General features: G+C 37.5%; 3 protein-coding genes and 1 pseudogene across 6 annotated transcripts; 1 reads left to right on the top strand and 3 right to left on the bottom strand.

Annotated features, from left to right (window-relative positions):
- Positions 1 to 376: 376 nt before the first annotated feature.
- LOC133718253 (F-box protein PP2-A13-like) lies at positions 377 to 2,680 on the top strand. Its single transcript, XM_062145078.1, has 3 exons — positions 377 to 959; positions 1,099 to 1,226; positions 2,170 to 2,680. The coding sequence occupies exons 1-3, from the start codon at positions 615 to 617 to the stop codon at positions 2,576 to 2,578; spliced, it is 882 nt and encodes a 293-aa protein (XP_062001062.1). The 5' UTR covers positions 377 to 614; the 3' UTR covers positions 2,579 to 2,680.
- Positions 2,681 to 3,005: 325 nt separating this feature from the next.
- Positions 3,006 to 9,445, bottom strand: LOC133718251 (probable transcriptional regulator SLK2). 4 transcript variants are annotated; one of them, XM_062145074.1, is made up of 10 exons: positions 9,318 to 9,445; positions 7,486 to 8,692; positions 7,187 to 7,318; positions 6,891 to 6,939; positions 6,079 to 6,293; positions 5,929 to 5,997; positions 5,286 to 5,386; positions 5,098 to 5,191; positions 4,907 to 4,976; positions 3,006 to 4,237 (listed from the first exon to the last, which is right to left on the bottom strand). In XM_062145074.1, the coding sequence occupies exons 2-10, from the start codon at positions 8,443 to 8,445 to the stop codon at positions 3,327 to 3,329; spliced, it is 2,601 nt and encodes an 866-aa protein (XP_062001058.1). In that variant the 5' UTR covers positions 8,446 to 8,692; positions 9,318 to 9,445; the 3' UTR covers positions 3,006 to 3,326. The 4 variants fall into 4 exon arrangements, with proteins under 4 accessions (XP_062001058.1, XP_062001059.1, XP_062001061.1 ...); XM_062145075.1 differs by having other exon boundaries at positions 7,486 to 8,502; XM_062145077.1 differs by having other exon boundaries at positions 7,486 to 8,252.
- Positions 9,446 to 13,907: 4,462 nt separating this feature from the next.
- Positions 13,908 to 15,188, bottom strand: LOC133716972 (F-box protein At4g35733-like). The gene has a single exon (XM_062143598.1). It carries the CDS (start codon positions 15,186 to 15,188, stop codon positions 13,908 to 13,910), a length of 1,281 nt encoding a protein of 426 aa, XP_061999582.1.
- Positions 15,189 to 16,937: 1,749 nt separating this feature from the next.
- On the bottom strand, positions 16,938 to 19,397 carry LOC133716971 (uncharacterized; annotated as a pseudogene).
- Positions 19,398 to 19,447: the final 50 nt, after the last annotated feature.

The raw sequence follows: 19,447 nt of genomic DNA, 5'->3' as shown, positions 1-19,447 counted from the left end.
TTTCTAGTTGTTATTTATACCACAAGTGCGTGCTAGCAGATTTAAACTAGATGAATGATTTTTCTTTAGGAAGCGAGATTGTTCTGTTCTTGCTTGGTTAGGCTTGTTTTCTAACGAGCGTCCCTTTGAAATTTAATAAATTTAGTATTGGCTTAAATAGGTTTTTGTTTATTATCAGATCTCTTATGTAAGTGCATGTTAGACTCTGACCTATTTTATGACTTTGATTATTAATATTATCAATTCTTATTAAAAAAAAAAAGAGTATATATGATTGGTATATAACACAAAAATTCCCAAATTTGGCCCAGAAAGATGTATTATTCCAATTCCCATGCACCTTTTGTCATATGCACGTTCCTTTTAATTAATTAGTTAATCAAAAAGCCAAACTCTCTCTCTCTCTCTAAAACCCACAGGGCTGCCTAATGCCAACCGCAATGACCTTCTCTCCTTATACATGAAGAAAATGGTGATTCCTCCTCCTCCTCCTCCTCCTCCTCCTATTCTTCATCTGCTCCATCACCTCCTTCTCTACCTTTTACAGCACTCCATATATCATATTCTCTTAACTTGAATCGATTCTTCTTCTTAGCTTTAGCTCAATAACGTTCATGGGGGCTGGTTCCTCTATGTCTTCAATGGATACCAGTAGATCAGGTTCTCCCGATCATCCTCCGGATCAAACTAATCCTGGTCTCGGAGACCTACCTGAAAGCTGTATCTCTTACATTCTTTTGTATTTGGATCCGCCGGAGATCTGTAAACTTGCGCAGGTGAATAGGGTTTTCCGGGCTGCTTCATCTACTGATTTTGTCTGGCAATCAAAGCTCCCATCAAACTATAAGTTTCTAGTCGAAAAATCATTAGTCCTCGGCGAACATAATAGTAACCGTATTCCGAAGAAAGATATATACGCAAGATTATGTCGGCCAAATCGTTTTGACAATGGCACCAAGGTACAGTATTATAACTCTATATATCTCTTAGTTAACCGTATATGCTTTTTTCTTATTGAAGTACTGCTTGGAGCCCTTAACGGTTAGATCTAGCTTGCGGATAAGTTAATTGTGATTTTGTTTTTGGCAACACTAACAGGAAGTTTGGTTGGACAAGAGTTGTGGATCACATCCACAGGTTTGTTTGTCCATTTCATCAAAGGCATTGCGGATAACAGGAATAGATGATCGAAGATATTGGAGTAATATTCCAACCGAGGAATCGAGGTACTTACTTGCAGAGCCAAGATTTCAATTATTATGATCATGACACTTTGAGAAGTTCGATCAAATGGATCAATTGGGTTTTCTCTGCAAATCTTCCATTATCAGATTATCAGACCTCTACATTTATGAAGTGGATAGTTCATGCACCAAGCCTCAATAATTGCAACCTTTATTCTAATTCTAACTTATTTCCGGTTTTCTCTCACCAGTGAGACTAACCCAAAACTTCTATAATATTTCCGTTTAGACTCATGGGTATAACCCTAAACTATTAGAATTCCCATTAGCCTTGCAGAGAATTCCTGCAAAATGGGTTTGATTCTCTTTGTTAATTCTTATTCTTGACATTGATCACTTCCACAAGTCTGGATTGTCCCTTTTCTTTCCACACTATATAAAACCCTGTAGTATGAGAAAGAGTGAGAATCAGCATAGCACCTAGGAATAACGGATAGCAAGCTATTCTAAGGTGGGCTCCTTTTTGAAGATTTCATTGCATCCATAGTCTAAGCTAATTAAGAAGATTTGATTCCATTTGTTATATGACAACTTGCCTTGTGCTAGAGAGAAATTTTTGAGTTCTTTACATAAATTAATTTCCATGGTTGGCATCATCCCATGTAATCATTCGTTGCGTTTTGAGCCTTCCTAAAGATCACAAAGCATAATCGACACGAATTTTGAAGAGATAGTTTTGGTTTAACGAAAGCTGTCTTCCAATAGCTTTGAGTCTCCTAACTACCAAGTTACGTGTTTACGAAAATCCGACGTATTGGTAACATGATAAGAAAAAGAAACTTTTGTCAACTTCCCTTGTTCATATTAACAAACTTAAAAGATTCAAGCGTCATTGTTTTACAGAAACTTTGCATATATATGATCTATCATAAGATTATTGGAGGATTAATATGGGCTTTTGTTTCTGATCATATGCAATGTATAGGTTTAACAGAGTTGCATATCTTAAACAAATCTGGTGGCTTGAAGCACAAGGGGAACTAGAGTTCGAGTTTCCACCGGGAAACTATAGCCTATATTTTCGGATTCAGCTTGGCAGGACTTGTTCAGGAAGATTCGGCCGACGAGTATGCAACACTGATCAAGTGCATGGCTGGGACATTAAGCCCGTCCGATTCCACTTATCAACGTCGGACGGCCAGCACGCTTTATCGGAGTGTTATTTGCATGAACGATGCAGCTGGGTTCACTACCATGTTGGTGATTTCGTCAGCAACAGTCCTAAGCCGATGAAGATCAAATTTTCAGTGACCCAAATTGATTGTACACACACCAAAGGTGGCCTCTGCTTAGACTCCGTGTTAATATGCCCAACCAAGTTTAGGAAAAGTTAATGAAATGTAGTCTATAACTTTATATAAGCAGCTAACCTCTAACCAAAACCACGCAATATGTCATATTTAGTATCTATATATGTAATTTACAACTGAAACAAAGTAATGTCGATGCCATTAATTTCCATATGCTTTTGTATCATATTAATTTGAGCGGGTTCAGGTCCCTGTTCTTGATGCAGTCTTTCCCTAAATCACGAAGGGAAATAGTAAGAAGTGTCGTCGTGTCCCTCGACCCCCAAGTCATTTAGAAAAGAATAGAAGAAACCAGATCTAGTGGGAGTGTGGAACTTCACATGCCATGTTTTGAGGCTCCTCTAAACTATTATTTCCACATTCTACCTCGTTCAATATTTTGCATCTTCAAATAGTATTCTGAAGACAATAATCCAATCTTGAGCAGAATATAACTATGAAGAACACATAATTAAAAACATGTAAATATCATATTACTCAGAAACTAGAGAAGTTCTCGGAGTTCTGTATCCAATAGATTACACTTGCAAGACATGGAGATAGAAAACCCTCCGAACAAAGAAACGAAAAAACGATTGCTAAAGTCCTACTCAACTGAACTACTCAAGTACAAGTGTGCGATGTCACGACAAATTCCATACTAAGCCAAAGAGAAGGAAACCAAGAAAAGAAGGGGAGGATAGGAAAAACAGTTATTTTAAAAATGTGCTGTACAAAAATATATGCTGCCACTTACCAAATTGGAGCCAATAATCAGGCCAAATTATGTTAGTCATGCCTTCCAGCCGTAACCCATATTATCATCAAGATCATTGTTAAAAAAGCCATTTTCTGTGAATTCACGGGCAATGTCTTGAACCATATCCTCTTGCAAATGAAGGTTTGAGGGTAATTCTTGTGCTCTCTGATTGAATGCATTGTTACCACCACCTGCTGAAGAGTCGCTGTTTGCAGCAGCTTTGAAACTGTTACTCCTGCTTGGAGCAGGGCCGTGACTTCCAGACACAGTTGGAGTAGCATTAGCGGCCGCTGAATTATTACCTCCAAAACTCAACCCATTCCTTGTCAAACTCCCATTAGAATTTGGTCCGGGAAGAGATTGTTGTCCCCCACTGTTATTATTAGACATCTCCTGCAGCAGTTGCTGGATCATCTGTTGCTGCAAGGCCTGGTTGCCTTGGGAGTTCTGCGGATTGGTTTGTTGAAGCAAGCTGTTAGAACTGAGTGACCGCTGCTGCAGCTGCGGTGTCTGATGTGGCTGTCGTGAGGATAGATGGGGACTTGAATAGCCACTGCCGGGTAAATTCTGCATTGGTCCCGGTATTAAAGAAGCAGCACCTTGAAAAGGTGACGATGGACTTTGGTTGGAGTTATTGAAAGACGAAGATGCCTCCTGTTGAAGAGAATTTGCATTTGAATTCATTGAGTTCTGCCTCATGAGCAGATTCTGGTAATTGGTCAGCGCTAAAGCTGCTTGTGCTGGGCCACTCAAAGCTCCTCGACTGGCCATGTGCTGGTTGTTATTCATTTGATTGTTTAGTCCGGGATGCAACGCCATTAGCTTATTCAGAGTGTTCCTGTCAGTTGGCATGCCCTGAACATTTGCTAACTGCTCCATTTCCTGCATCTTTTGCATCTGGAGCTTGGTTGCATTCGCATGTCGAGGATAAACCTTCAAGCCCTCTGCAATTTTCAGTATACGATCAATCAAAGAAATCAATATAAAGAAATGAAACCAACAACTGAAACAAGCAACAAGCAAACATACAGGAGCTCACAAAAAGTTTAGCACGGGGAAGGAAATGAGAAAGAATCAATGAGAACAAGAAATAAGTAGCCAAATACCAACTTCACTGCATTATATATCAAATACAAGAAACAAGAGCGATATTACTTCCTACAGGAAAGATATGAAGACGACAACAAGGTGATTCCAGTCAACTCCAGATCCACCATGTCCAAAACCTCCATTAACTTAATTAAACATAATACTCAATAAGCATGCTACTAGCTCCAAATTGAACAGTATAACTACTTCAGAAGAAGATAGTTAACTCATGGAATGAGTAAATTAAAGCTACAAGCAATACCAAGCGGATATCAGTGTCATAAACAATATCATGGTTTGTTCAAGAATCTGTCTAAGATGGTATTAAACGTGGCACATGATTTGCACATGTAGTACAACCAAAACCAAAACTGTTCCAGTCCAAAAAAAACAAAACAAAAAAACATATGCACCAACTTATAAACAAAAAATCAAATTACTACCAATATGCTCAACTACCATGGAAAGCAGCAGCAGAGAATTACAAAATGGAAAGAGGAATAGAAAAAAAAACAGGACAATACCAATTGGGCCAACTTTGTTTTCCCGGCAGAAATCGATCAAATCTTTCATGCTGTTCACAACCTCTGATATCTGTTAAAAGTTAGAAAGTCAGCAACTAAAATAAACTTTAAGTATAAAGACATACATAACATTGAAACAGAAGATTATATTCTAACTCAACAATCATGTCCATGAATGCAATAAAATATACCTGCAAACACCTCACATATCTTTTAGAAAAGCCCAAGTCATTCAGTGACTGCAACTCCAAACTCTTTGCAAGCTGCCGCCCAGCTGTCAGAACCCTGAAGGAAACAAGCAACATCAGTGAAGCCCTACTTCTTTATGAGGAGAAATTAAAATTGAATACCAAACTGGTTGATCGCCTAAAAAACTCACAAATTGCTATTTGCTTGTAGATCCTGCTGAGAAACTCCATCAGATCCACTTTCAGCAATCGTACTCTGGCACTTCTGTGCAACCTGAACCAACTGATTGACCTGGAAAATATCATGCCTTGTAAGTTCACCACATCAGTCTATACTTAACCTTATCTACTTGTTTCTTAGGTCACAGTTCTATCTACTTAATTAATCGGTTTTCATCACTTAATTACACAGTTTTCATCACTTAATTACACAGTACATTTGAAATTCTGGCAAAAAGGGGCACATTTGTTTCTTTCAAAAACACAAAGAAATTATCAAAGTAAAATTTCAGAACTACAACAAAACATAACTTAAGATGGCTCATTGGAAAAAGCAAAGAACGAGACACTACCTTACCAAATTATTGCAATCTCAAAAGACAGCTTTCACAAAGATCAGGGCTAAGTCCATTTCAAGTGTTATGACAATTTCTTTTTAGGTTCTACAATTGCATAGTTCTTATAATCAATGAATTAAACATCGCCTATTCTTTAAACGCAAGATTGAAAAGCCCCAATTAAAATTAATTATTATAACAGAAATATTTCTACCATCTTCTATACACATTCTGCACAATAAAAGCCAAAACTTAACAAGGCACAGAAAAACAGTACCTGTGGAGCAACAAGCCTACGAGGAAGAAGCTCTTCATGGCGTCGTGCACAAAATTCCCAAGACAATATCTGAAAAAGTGTAGGGTAACATATTAGCAGAAGAAATTTTTATGAGAATCAGAACCCAGTAACAAACAACAGGTATCTAACCTTTAAATCTTGTGTAAACACGATACGAAGCTGACCCTCGCGAACAACACGAAGTTGCTCGTATACACTCTCTTGAACTGCTTTTCCATATTCCAGCATCATTACACCAGAAGGAAATCTACATTCTCTTGGCAAGTCTAGAAACAAAAGCTCATCGATGACTCCACTGCCAAATTTGATCTCATTAAGTCTAGGGAGTACTTCAAAGGTCGCCTCTGTAGACATGCCCCCATGAAACTAATTAGGACTTCAATCTAATAAATTATAAAATACATCAAATGTAAAAAAAAGATGATGCTACATGAGATTCCTAAGCAAAAGAGTTGCATCCACAGACTCCTCACGACTATTTGTATCCTCTGGTGTTAAGAACCCTTGACAAGGTATATATTTTAATTACAAATCTAAATTTTAAGTCTTTTATTCAGAGTTTCAGTTCCAGAAAGCAACACATTCACAGTTCCATGTTAAACCATGTCCCAGTTTGCAATTCTCCCAGGCTTCAACTGTTTTACAGTTATCTCCTCCCATATTAATTCCTACAGTTTTGTAACAGTATCACAATCTTCACTTGACTTGCATTTGTGATTTGAATTGTTCCTTACTACCAAGATGTATCCCCACACAGGCGAAAGAAACTAAATCAAGTTTAAGATGACAGGCTATACTGAGTCAAACAAAAAATTCCCATGAGTATATACACATAAGACCATTTACTATGCAATTTTTACCAGAGTGAGCTAAACCAGGATAAAATTTCCCAAACCATGATATGCAAAGCAGAATTCACATAAAACTGCACATTTGCTTACCGAAACCTCTTCCAGATTTAGAACCACAAATGTCACACTGCCATGCATCCTGGCCAAAAAGAAAAACAAGAAAGATACACATGTGAGACGACCATGTTGGCAGGTAACATAAACAAAAATCATTTCTAAGTGGATGAAGTACTCATAAAATAGAAGAATCCTTTGTACAAGTAAGTATGAGAAACATGTCATACAACAGACAGAAGATTATGATGGGAATATGCTACCATATAAGTCAAATTTTGTGGTATGACAATTCTAATATACTAGAAGCACTAACAAGAGCATAAACTGACCATAGAAGCCTGGGGGAAAACACCAAGCGCATGATGCCCAACATTGTCATATAACGACAAGCACCATCTTTTCTTAGCACGAGGAGAGTAATACTCTGTCACAAACTTCCTCCAATACGCAATACTATTGTCCTGTCAATAATTTAAATCGACACATCATTAGATAAATTTGACTGACAATTTCAATCTGTAATATTCAGATACATCACGAAAAGTAATGTAACCCATATGAAGAGGAACTGGAAGGAAAAAAAAAAAAAAAAAGTTTTTCCAAATGAAGTAAATGACAGGGAACTCACAGCTGGTCGTTGCCGCTGATGATACAGATATTGCATCAGCCTACGAGCACAAACACCACCATCATATGGACGCTTATTAATGGAAGATGCTGGCTGCAAAGCTTGTTGTTGAAGTTGCTGTCTCAACTGCAACTGCTGTTGCTGCTGCTGCTGTTGCTGTATATGTGCTCTCTGCAATTGAGGCATGGACTGCAAAATTTGTTGCTGTTGCTGGTGCTGTTGCCGTAGTCTCTGCTGTTGAATCAAGGCATGTAACTGTGGATTCCGTCCTTGGAACTGCATGGAATCTTGTCTTTGCAGTAGTTGCTGTAACACCTGCTGCTGCATAATTTCTTCCTGCTTGATATCCAACCGTGGTTTCTTCTGGACGTGGGCTAAATTATTTGGATCTTGAATAAAAGTTCCAGGAACACGTGCTCCCATGGGAAGGGAAACTTGGCCAGTTTGGGACGTGGGCAAGGATGTAGCACTAGAAGTCCCCTGCTGCCGCAGGTGCTGGTGCTGCTGACCCTGCTGAATTTGTTGGGAATTCTGGTCATGCTGAGAATTCTGTTGCACTACAGAAGAGCCGTCCATAATTGATGATCCGGACATGCTAATATTGTTCGACGAGAATGACATAGGGGAAGCTGGTAAGCGTAAGTAGGACTCGTTATTGATGCTTGCACTTCTCTGCAAATGGGGACCACCTGAAAGTACAGAGTTTGCATCTGTGACCAAAGAACTTGCCCCAACACTTGGACCTGAATTTGCCACACTGCTTAAAACTGCATTGTTCATGTCCCCAGAAACCGGACCCAAATTTGAACGCCCAGTTCCAGGAATTGAATTAGAAGAGTTCCCGAAAGATGAGCTCAAGTGAGAGTTAACTACAGACTGAGACTGCCCATCCCCTTGGAAGAAAATTCCAGAACTCGATGAAGATTGCGTTAATCCTCCAGCCACCCGTGAAGGCACCATAGGAGGCCCCGCCCTTTGGTGGCCAGAGTCTAAGTAGCTCTCCAGAGCCAGGCCTGACTATTATTTTTACAATAATTAATACCCTCAAACCCCCCACTCAATTCAACAAAAAGAACTCACACCAATGCAAAAAAAGCCTCAAAATTTCTCACAAACAGAACACCCCTAAATATCCCCACGATACTAGAACAAACAATTTCAGAACCCCCACTTCAGCACATCAATAATATCACCACTCATTGGGGATCTAACATAAACAACAAGAAACAACAGCATCAGCACTATGACATTAAAATCTGAAAACACAAACTACACCATATTCCTCAACAAAAATCACCCGAAAACCAAAATTAAACACCAACAAACACAGAATCAGCGACTCACACAAATCCCAAACGCAACAAAATCTTGAATTTCTAATTAACCCCCAAAAAACCCTAAATTTTGCAGCTGAGCTACTCCAGAAACACTAACACAACCCTATCAGTCTCGGACCCAACATTGCTAGAGATCGAAAAGCAAAGCAGCTAAGCTCAATTAGCAATTAAACTGAAATCAAATCAACCCAATTAGGTCTTAGCTGAGTTTTCACCACTCATAGACTGAGAATCAAAGACTGAAATCAAACCCAAAATTTTTCCAAGAAATGACCACAATAATTTAACTCGCAGTAAAATTAACACTCGGGAAAGTCTTAATTGAGCAAGGACACAAGAAGATCGAGAAGCACGAACAAATTTCAAACCAAAATTAAGCAAAAAAAAATCAGTTCGATCGGAGCAGATAAATATTTTTTAGTTAGTGAAAAACAAAAATTGAAGAAATGAAAAATAAAATTGGGGCAATGAGAAAAATGTAAGGCGGCGACTGACCTCAGAACTCGGGAGAGCTAAAACGAAGAAGCTTTTTAGTTTTTGGAAGCGAAAATTTGCAGAGAGAAACGGAGGAAGAAAGAACAGGACGACGCCGTTTATATACCTAGCGGGAATTGCAGACGGGGGTGACCGGCTGCGTAGGTGGGGCTTTTGCCCTATATTACCGGCTAGGCACTTTGGATCAGGGGACACGTGTCGGTGTTTTGGGTGAGGAATGTAGTCGGTGATAAATCGCCGCGATGTCGACCCGAAGACCAAGGAGACGTGGCGCGGCGTGATTGGAGGATCTCTAGGTTACTTATGATGGACAGTGAGGATAGCAGTGCCTGGATGAGCCCTAGGGAGAAAGTGATCTGCTGCGGTCACTTGTAGTGTAGTAGGTTTAGAGTCGTGCCGTTCAAACTTCTACAGTGACGAAAATGGGGAGTAGTGCCAGGTGTTGGTGTGGGATTTGGTAGATCATGAACCTGTGGGCGATCGAGCTTTACCATATAAGGGATAGAGACAGACCGTCAGACCGGCACGTGTGACTGACACGTATAAGAACAAGGCCTCGTATGGCTTAGAGCCTTATTAAGACCAACTACGGAGATCTTAATTACATTAAATTAGCGATTAAGATCGCTTAAAGATGACGTGCTTATAAACTCAAAAGCATACAAATATCACCTCTATGATTACCCTATAACAGTAATACAGTATTAAACTGTGTGCTAAACTATTAGCTCTACACTTTACATGAGAAACTCTAAAATTTGAATAATGGGCCAGAAGACCTCTTCCAATAAGAAACCTAACATGGAATTATTCTCCCATGTCGCATCAGTAGCATTAAAATTAACATGTTTCGATCAAAAGTATATGTGAAAATCATGTCAAATAAAATTAAAATGATTAATTACAGTTTACCCCCCTGAGGTTTGGGGGTGTCATCATTTCACCCCCCAAACTCTCAATTTCACTTTTTTACCCAATAAAGTGAAGAATTTTAGGATATATCCCCAATAAAGTGAAGAAATATCTGTAAAAAATAATTTTACACTTTATCTGTAAATAAATATCTGTAAAAAATGATTTTACACACTCGCTGGTCTACGATATTTGTGATATATCTCTGATAAAGTGAAGAATTTTAGGATATATCCCCAATAAAGTGAAGAAATATCTATAAAATATAATTTTACACTTTATCTGTAAATAAATATCTGTAAAAAATGATTTTAAACAGATATTTCTTCACTTTATTGGGGATATACAGATATTTACATATAAAGTGTAAAATCATTTTTTACAGATATTTCTTCACTTTATTAGGGATATATCCTAAAATTCTTCACTTTATTGGAGATATATCACAAATATCGTAGACCAAAAATGATTTTACACAGATATTTCTTCACTTTATTGGGGATATACAGATATTTATTTACAGATAAAGTGTAAAATTATTTTTTACAGATATTTCTTCACTTTATTGGGGATATATCCTAAAATTCTTCACTTTATCGGAGATATATAACAAATATCGTAGACCAGCGAGCGACTTTTAACCACCTAGAGTATTTTTTTATTTTTATAAACCTATTATAACTTGTGGTGTATAGGTTGAAGACAAAATAAAATTCAAAAAAAAATAATAATAACGAAGAAACATTAAAAAAAAAAAAAAAAACGATTTTTTTTTATTTTTTTTTGTCTTGAAATGACCATTTTACCCCTCAAAAGTCAGAGTTAAAGTCCAACTTGAACGGAATAGGAGAAATTAGACACGACTGATTAAATTATTGTTATTGTTTATACTATTATGCCAAACTCTACCTTTCAGATTCAAGTATATAATTTCTTGTAGATATTTTTCGTCTTATAATAAATTTACGTAAAGTTAAACTTTCCAGCTTGACTGAATACAAAACTCTAATTTGAATATGAATAACATAGATAATTTCAACAAATTTTCTGATAGATTATTTGTTGTTAATTTTTTTTTTTTTCATGTGAGTTAAATGCAGAGATAACTATGAAAAAAGGAAAAGCTTCATTTTGTTTTAGAGGGTGATCATGATTAAAGGTGGCCTAATGGCCCGGATAGTTTGAGAATCATTGACTAAAATACGGCTACCTGTTTGCAAACTTTGAAGGGCTCGAACCTAGACTAAAATAAAAATTTTGAGTTGGGTTCAAAAGTTTTGTTTTGGAGCTTGGGACATAATCAGACCCAACTCTTTTTTTTTTTTCCGGTTTGGATTTCTGGACAAAATCAAGCGCAACCCACTTATCAAATAATATCCTGCTAAAAGAGAATACCATGATCATAGTGAATTTCTTTGATTTGTTTTGGCTAATTATGGAAATAACTACTCAATGAAATGAGCACATTAGACCTTGGTGAAACAAACTACTACCTGATCCAGTTTCAAATGAAATCACGTCAGATTGATCAAAATTCAAGAAGCCAAGAAATAACATGATTTTCAACAGCCTCACTTCTCCTTATCATGGACATCGGCCTTGTGTTGGCCGAGCGCCTTAACCGAGATAAGAAATGGGGTTGAGGTTTGCAACGGCTGCTGTGAAACGGCTTCTTCGTAACCACTGGCGGATCCATGCACAGACTAGGACGGGCTTGAGCCTGTCCGAGATTTTGAAGCCCAAAAAAAAATTAGATGTATGCATTTTTTTTTAATTGGCGTTTGTCCAGACAATAGAAGCCCGCAGTAGCCGACCTGAACCAACTCCCCACTCCACTCATCGACTACGGGTCATCTCCACTCTCCAGTGAATCGTCTATCGTCTCTCACTCTCTCACAGAGTCACAGTCTCACTCAGTCACTCTCTCCCACTTCCTCCTCCTCTCGCCGCCTGCGGTTCAGCCGGCTCTCCCGACTACACTAGTCCACTCATCGACTAGGGTCTATGGCCTATTCGAAGTTTCGAACTGGTCAACTGGAAAATCGTCTCTCACAGTCTCACTCTCTCCCACTTCCTCCTCCTCTCGCCGCCTGTGGCTCAGCCAATTCTCCCTTCTCCACTTCTCTCAGAGAGTCAGAGATCAACTGATGAACAAGTTCAATTTTGTTTAATTTTGTAAGTTCAATTTTGTTTAATTGAATCAAATCAATCAATCCAATTAAACCAAAAATTATTGCGGGCAGTTCAATTTCTAGCTTTTATTCTTTTTAGTTACTAAAATTTGAGGGAAAAAAAAAATCAAAGTTCTCGAGTTATTTCTTCGGGCAAAAGCACGGCTCAAAGGCTAGTCTGTCTGCTTGTGTATCTATTTTTCTATCATTAAAGAATGTCTACATGCCAAATTGAGAGGTCTGAATAGAACCACTCCAAAAAAAAATCATCTAAGAACTAAAAAAAAAGAAACATGAGTATGAAAAAATTGAAGAAGTGGGTGATAAAGAAACTTCGGCATTCTTTTTTCATTCATCAATAACACGTGCATTGCACGGGTATGAGGGGCTAATGATTTGTTATGTTCAGGTATTAGGTCTCTTACTTTTGGCTAATTACGGAGATATCCACTTAATAAATCGTTAAAAACTACCCAAAGATAAGACCAAACCCAGACCGAAAGAGGAAAGAAAAAAGAAACAAATCTTATTCCATCAAACACGAATTTATATCAGCTGTTGCTCATTTTTGTTTTTTATTATAACAAATTACCACAAACTACAATATCAACAAAGTTTTTCCCATAAGTAGAGCCCACTCGGACTACTAAAACCCATTCAACTAATTTTTGTTTTGAAGATGAAAAAGAAAATTGCACAGTTTTTGTTTTGAAGATGAACTGAGAGATGAAATTTAGGAAATAAGCTCTGTGATTCTAACAATTTGAGGTATGTAACTTTCTCTTTTGAATTGATTGATTACAATTATTTAGTAGTTATCTTAAATCTAAGAAGAATTGTCTTGAGAGCGTCTTAATTACATCTAAATTTCTTTTGAGTTTGGCCTATGTTAGAGAACAAATATTTGTGTCTTATGCATATTCATTGTTCATATGTCAAACATTAGTGAAGGACCAAGTTCATTGTTCATATGATATTATCTTCTTTAAAGGGTTTATTCATTTTAATTTTCTCAGTTCTTCTTCAACACCTAAAGATATGATAGTTTCTTTATCATAATGAAAAATATTGGGATTTGTGTGATTGTGTCTATTGGTATATTGCTCTTAAAATAAAACAAATAAAACCGACTTGTGAGTTTGCTGTGGTGGCAATTTTGTAATTTTCATTAATTTTTTAGACATTAACAGTTGGCATCAATGCGTCTGCATGGAAAATCTGCTTATGACTTTTACACATGATAGTAAGATTGAGCCCATTTAATTTACCTTGTCGGCAAATTACTCAATTAAGAATAGACTAGATGGTACTTTTTAACAAAATATTTATACATTTTCAAATGCACGGATAATGCACTCATATAAGCTTTTCAAATGTTATACATACAGAAATTAGGAAATGGATATTCATCCGTACCATTGAATAAGTAGAGCTAATTAAGAGAAGAAAACTAAAGGAAAAAAAAAGTCAGGAAAAGAAAAAAGCTCAAAGTAGTTCTTCTCTCTTTCTACAACACAGTCCATTGTGTCCAAATAGGTGTTCGATTGCTCATCTTCATTAGAGCCGCAGCATGTGTGGTGACATCCCGTGAAAATTTTTTGCTTTCAATGTTATACACACCAAAATCACGTGGACCACGACTCCCAAAATCAATTCTCTGACGATCCCAATCATGTAGGAAGTATATGCAGTTCGGCAGATATCCAAGAGAACTTGAGGCCAACACTGATATTGTAGAGCTATCCCCTATGAAGAGAGCAACATCACCTAAAGTGTTTATCTTGGTCCACTCACAATTATCGTGATCAAGTTTGAAAAGTTCGAAATTCAATGTTATACGGAAATCATGTTGACCAGGACCAAAGAACATATACCTCTTAACCATCAATAGTTCATTCTCACTTAGTTCCACCAGATAATTTTTGACTAAATATCTCTTATCTTGTTCAAATGCTTCTTCTGCAACCAATATAACATCTTCCTCCTCGTCAAATTGAGTAGTAATGTCAATACAAAAGAGTTGGCTTTTATAATCAACAGCATAGAATTTATCTCCAACATAAAGAACATCTTCAATCATGCGACGTCGTGAATCAATATAAGTCCACGTAGTGTCTTTATTAAGTCTGATAAAAGCCAGTTGACATGATGGCTCGTATATGATCATAACAATGCAATCCTTTGCATTTGAGATTGGATCCGCCGAAATTGTAGCCTTGAAGACATTGAAGTCACATTGCTTAACCCTTTTCCCACGAGTCAAGAGTGCAGGAAGGTTGATAATAGAATTTTCTTTCGGTCTCCTCCCATTAACTCTAGAGAAAGGATTTATGAGAGTCACTATGAAATTCTCATCCATAGTTATTAACCATCCTCTAGAACCACAAAATCGTTTGTTCGGCAACTCTAATTGCAAATCAAGAACCTTATCATCCGCGACGTCGCATAAATTCCATGTCTCTTCTTCACCCGTATAAGACAAGAGCATTGGAGCTGTGCGTTTGCTTAGATTATCATCTGCTACAGAATTCCATGACATACAAACCGCACTGAACCTCACATAATCTAATGGTGATGTTAATCTCTCTAAAACTAAATCCAATGGGTGCTTTTGCAGCTTTGCCCAGTCTGAGGAGTCCATGAGCTTGAAATCCAAGAGAAGATTGATCGAAGCAATTGTTAGATGTGAGATTATGAGAAGCCCAGCCGTCCCTCTATTTATAGATGTCTGGCACTCCTTGTCCTCCAGTCCTACTCCTTTAAGGCGTAGGAATCTTCGCCTTCCCATACATATTAGGAAACCTAGCCTAAGAAAGAAAGAATAAGAAAACTTATCGATCTCCAATAAGAACTAGGAAATCGTTCCAGTAGGAATGGTCCAACTGATCCTTTAAATTAGTGTATTCTCCATAATTGGGTCACAAAGGCATCTCCTTACTAAAAAGAAGAATTGAAGGAATAATAATTAATCAATATGATGCGAGTCCCTTAACTTCGACTTGTTTATAAAATAACTGGTTAGCCTTGCTTTGTTCATTAGCACAGATCTTCTACTCATGAATTGGTTTTTCTCCTTGATCGAACAAGTTCCTGGAAGCTGCTACCTGTAGTTTCTTTATACTCTTGAGCAAGTTAACGAAAGAATTCAATGTGTAAAATTTTCATGTCATGATATGTTCACATAATACGTATGAACATGAGTACGTAAGATCGATCGAAGGTCCATATGACATTTGTTTATATCTTTCAGAAAGTAATTGTAGTTAGAATTGTGGAATTTTGCAGATATTAAATAGCCTCACATGAAGATTAGAATTTTGTCCATGCATATATTAGAAAGACAATAGATATTCAAATTCAAAACTAAGAACAATTTCTAATTATTTGAAGATCTGATCTTGTTTGATCCTTTTGACTTGTATAGTTACTCTTAATCTGAATAGTACGGCAAATTCCATATGTCACTTCATAGGTCCAACTTTCTCTGTGCTTTTGGTTTGCCCGAAGAACTTTAAAAGAAGTAGTCTGTCCAACTGAAACCTATTATAACATATTGCCTGCAAGGGTCTTTTTATTGTTTTTCCTTTTTTTTTTTTTTTTTTTGGGAGGCAGGCGCGCGCTTCTATGATGCTTGAATATCTACTTGGCGTGGGTCTATGTAGATTTCTAACTTAATGCATGTGTAGATGGTGAAGAAGAAATAAGAGAGGCTAACTATAATGCTGCTTGCTAGAGTGATACAATCCAGATCAAGTGCATCTTAATTAATTGCTATGGTTCCGATACCACTTTGTTTACTTTACAATTTTGATCAATCAAGATTCTGGACTCTGGGAGATGCTGCCCAAGGGGACTCGTTCGCTTATTGTAGAACCATTGCTGGAAGTTTTGCACCAAAGTGACAGTGGAAATGAAAAAATACAGGGATTTGTCTTGTTGGCTTCAAGCATGAGGTATGCATATAGTGATAAAGATAGAGCCTGGGCTGGAGCTATTGCAAACAAATTCAGAGGCAAGTGAAAATAGTGAGCCTGGGTTGGACCTTTCACCAAAAAAACTGGAAGTACAGACATATATGTAGAGATTCGTAATGAATTTTGAACTTACTTTACATTTGAACTTAGACAGCAATCTTTGTTTAAAGGCTCTATTTTTTACCTCATTATGTTTGTTTGCTCTGATGCATTTGGAATAGATATGAGATTGGGTCATGAATTTTAAATCCTCTGTATTATATATATAGGCTACAACTCTTAGAATGTAGACTTCTCTCAACATAAAGCATAATTAAGTGTGTCCTCTCATCTGTTTTTGATCAAGAAGTTCATATATATAACTGCATGTTTATTTTACTGAAGCTGGAAGTTCTTTTCCTACATAACACATGCCAAACAATTGGATTAACTAGGTTTGGGTTTAAGTGACTTGTCTGGGATATCCATGTCTGTCTTGTTCCATGATTCAGTAGCAATGAAAGCTAATCAAATTTATCTTAAAGGTTGCCGAAGCCCGAAAGGGCTGATCTGTTCTGTTTGGTTTATGGTTTGGCGGCAACCATATGGTGCTGATCGAACCATGTGAAGTTGCTGCCTGAAATGGACATATTAAGATATCTTTCAACATCCCTAGTGCAACCTGAAGATCACAACAGTTCCCTTAAAAGTTCACTGCTCACACTTGATTAAACAATTGAATACTTTATATCAGTAGAAGGTTAGTCAACAAAATCTTATTTCTTTTCTCTCTGCCGCTTATTTTAACAAACCATCTCCAGTTAAGCTCACATTTAGGAACCAAGTATGGGGAGCATATATGAGGTTAAGGTACACATCAATGAGACTGAAGAAAGCTTGGATTGTTATAAAAGTTTCCCAAGCCATACACCACAGGCTCTGCAATAAAGGAAAACAGTTAAGAGATGAGAGTCAGCTAGTATTGATTGTAGCAGAATGCCTGAAAAGTTTTGAGAATGCACTGTTGCACATATTTCTATGCCTTGATGCGAATAATCTTTCTGATAGCTAAGATAAGGAGGCGTGGCATGAGATTTTGCACATCTGTGATATCATGTTTCACAAGAGCTATTTTCTTTTTTTGTCCGACTCACTTATAGGTACATTGTTCAAGTCAACACTTCTGAATTGAGAAGAGATAAGTAAACTCAGTAGCACACCTCACCTGGGCGAGAAAAGTAGACTGTTGTACTGGAGGGAAGCCCTGGAAGGACTAGGCTATGCACTCGAACTCCATCTTCACCCAGAACTTGACCCCTCACCTTGTTGGCATAAAATGGCACTATATATCAAATGACAAAGTCTTGTATTTTAGCTACCTTAACATCTGTTGAAATGTCTTCTCTGTTATAGATCTGGCCAAGGTTAGAGATCGAGGTTGTTGGCAATTTGGGTTGCACCAGATGATGGAAGATCCTGTTTCCGAAAGATGAATTTAGCAACATCATTCGCAAGAGATTATATTTTCTGTATCTCGATCTTAAGCCTGGGAACTGAACTACTGATGCTAATAATAGTAAACTTACTCTTGACCTTTTCGAGTCAAAATCATTGATTGACAAAATATTGCAAGTGTTATGTATCTTCTTATCGTTCTCTCCCACTGTAGGTGTCCTATAGGAATATACATTTCATGCTTTTTGTAAGGAATTGAACTAAATTTGCTGCGACCTTCCTTAGAGCATAGAGCACCAATATTATCTGATTTGCTATTAAAAGAGACAGAGTTTACCGTTGCCTGATCGAGCTCTTGATTCTACAATTTCTACATTGTTATAGTGAAAAGAAGCTGAAATTGCAGCTTGTTGGAGGAGTATAGATCCAATGGATCGGATAGAGTCGGTGTGACAAGACAACCCTGACAACAGTAACAAGTTCATGATCAGGTGAGCGAAGTGTGGCTGAATTCCCAGATCGAAACTCAATTGATGACTTGGAATCCAAAGAAGGGGACGTGAAACACAGAATCCTATGAAAACTTGATCCAGAGCATCTCACCCTGTGCTCACATACCATGCTGGCTTTCTCACACAGAATGTAGATAACGCTGATACTGTATCCAACTTAATTTTTGGCACATAAACCACACACTTGTCATTCTAAATGCTGTTGCCCAATAGGAAAGAAAATGAAGAAACACAGTTACGAGTATCGATTTGTTATTGCTTGGTTCTTATTAATAAATCTCTGTCAATACTAAACCCATGGAGCTAAAAATTTCGTGATTGTGGCCTCTTCCTGCTTCATATTGTCATAAACTTTGGAAGCTAGACACAACTACTCCTGTACGTACGTTGCTTTAGACTGCCAATCGACATCAATGGCACCATAAACCAAAGCCACACTCACATTACACACATAAAGCAAATTTAACACGATAGAAAATTAGAAATATTATAACCAACACAAATATAGATTCAAATCCAAATCCAAATCCAAGCTAGTTACGGTAGATCGAGAACTAATTAAGACATCCGTCGAACTATGAGCATAGAACTATGTGTTTACATGCACGATCGATTCCAATTCTAAACCAAAACCAAAACCAAAACCGAATAAAGCAAATCCAAATCCAAATTACATGCATCGAACTATGACCTATATCATTTGGCTTCCTTAATTATGCTGGTAATCATTGACGTGGTTGATCAGAGCATCTGCATCGATGAAGAGAGCTGTCTCTGGAAGACAAATCGGACAGTGAAACCGCTTCCCCTCATCACATCTCATCACCTTGCGTTCATGAAGGACCGTATGATGTCCCTCGATGTCCAGAAAGTAATTCTTGCAACGAACACAATACCCTTGCTTCACTTCTTGTTTGAGTTCCTGAGAGAAGAAATGAGTTAACACTTAACATCAATCAATGATATGCTTATGGAAGAAAGAGATGAGAGAGATAATAGATGAATCAAAATGAATTTTACCTCGTTGATCTTGTCTTTGAGGTTGCAGCTTTTGGCAATCTTCTTCTTCGTTGCCATTTTGATTTTGCACACACACTCTCTCTCTCTCTCTCTCTCCAAAACTAACT

This window comes from Rosa rugosa, chromosome 6 (genome assembly GCF_958449725.1).
Source record: "Rosa rugosa chromosome 6, drRosRugo1.1, whole genome shotgun sequence".
NCBI lineage: Eukaryota > Viridiplantae > Streptophyta > Magnoliopsida > Rosales > Rosaceae > Rosa > Rosa rugosa.
Note: the sequence above shows the minus strand (reverse complement) of the source record. Positions and strands in the feature narration are given on the sequence as shown.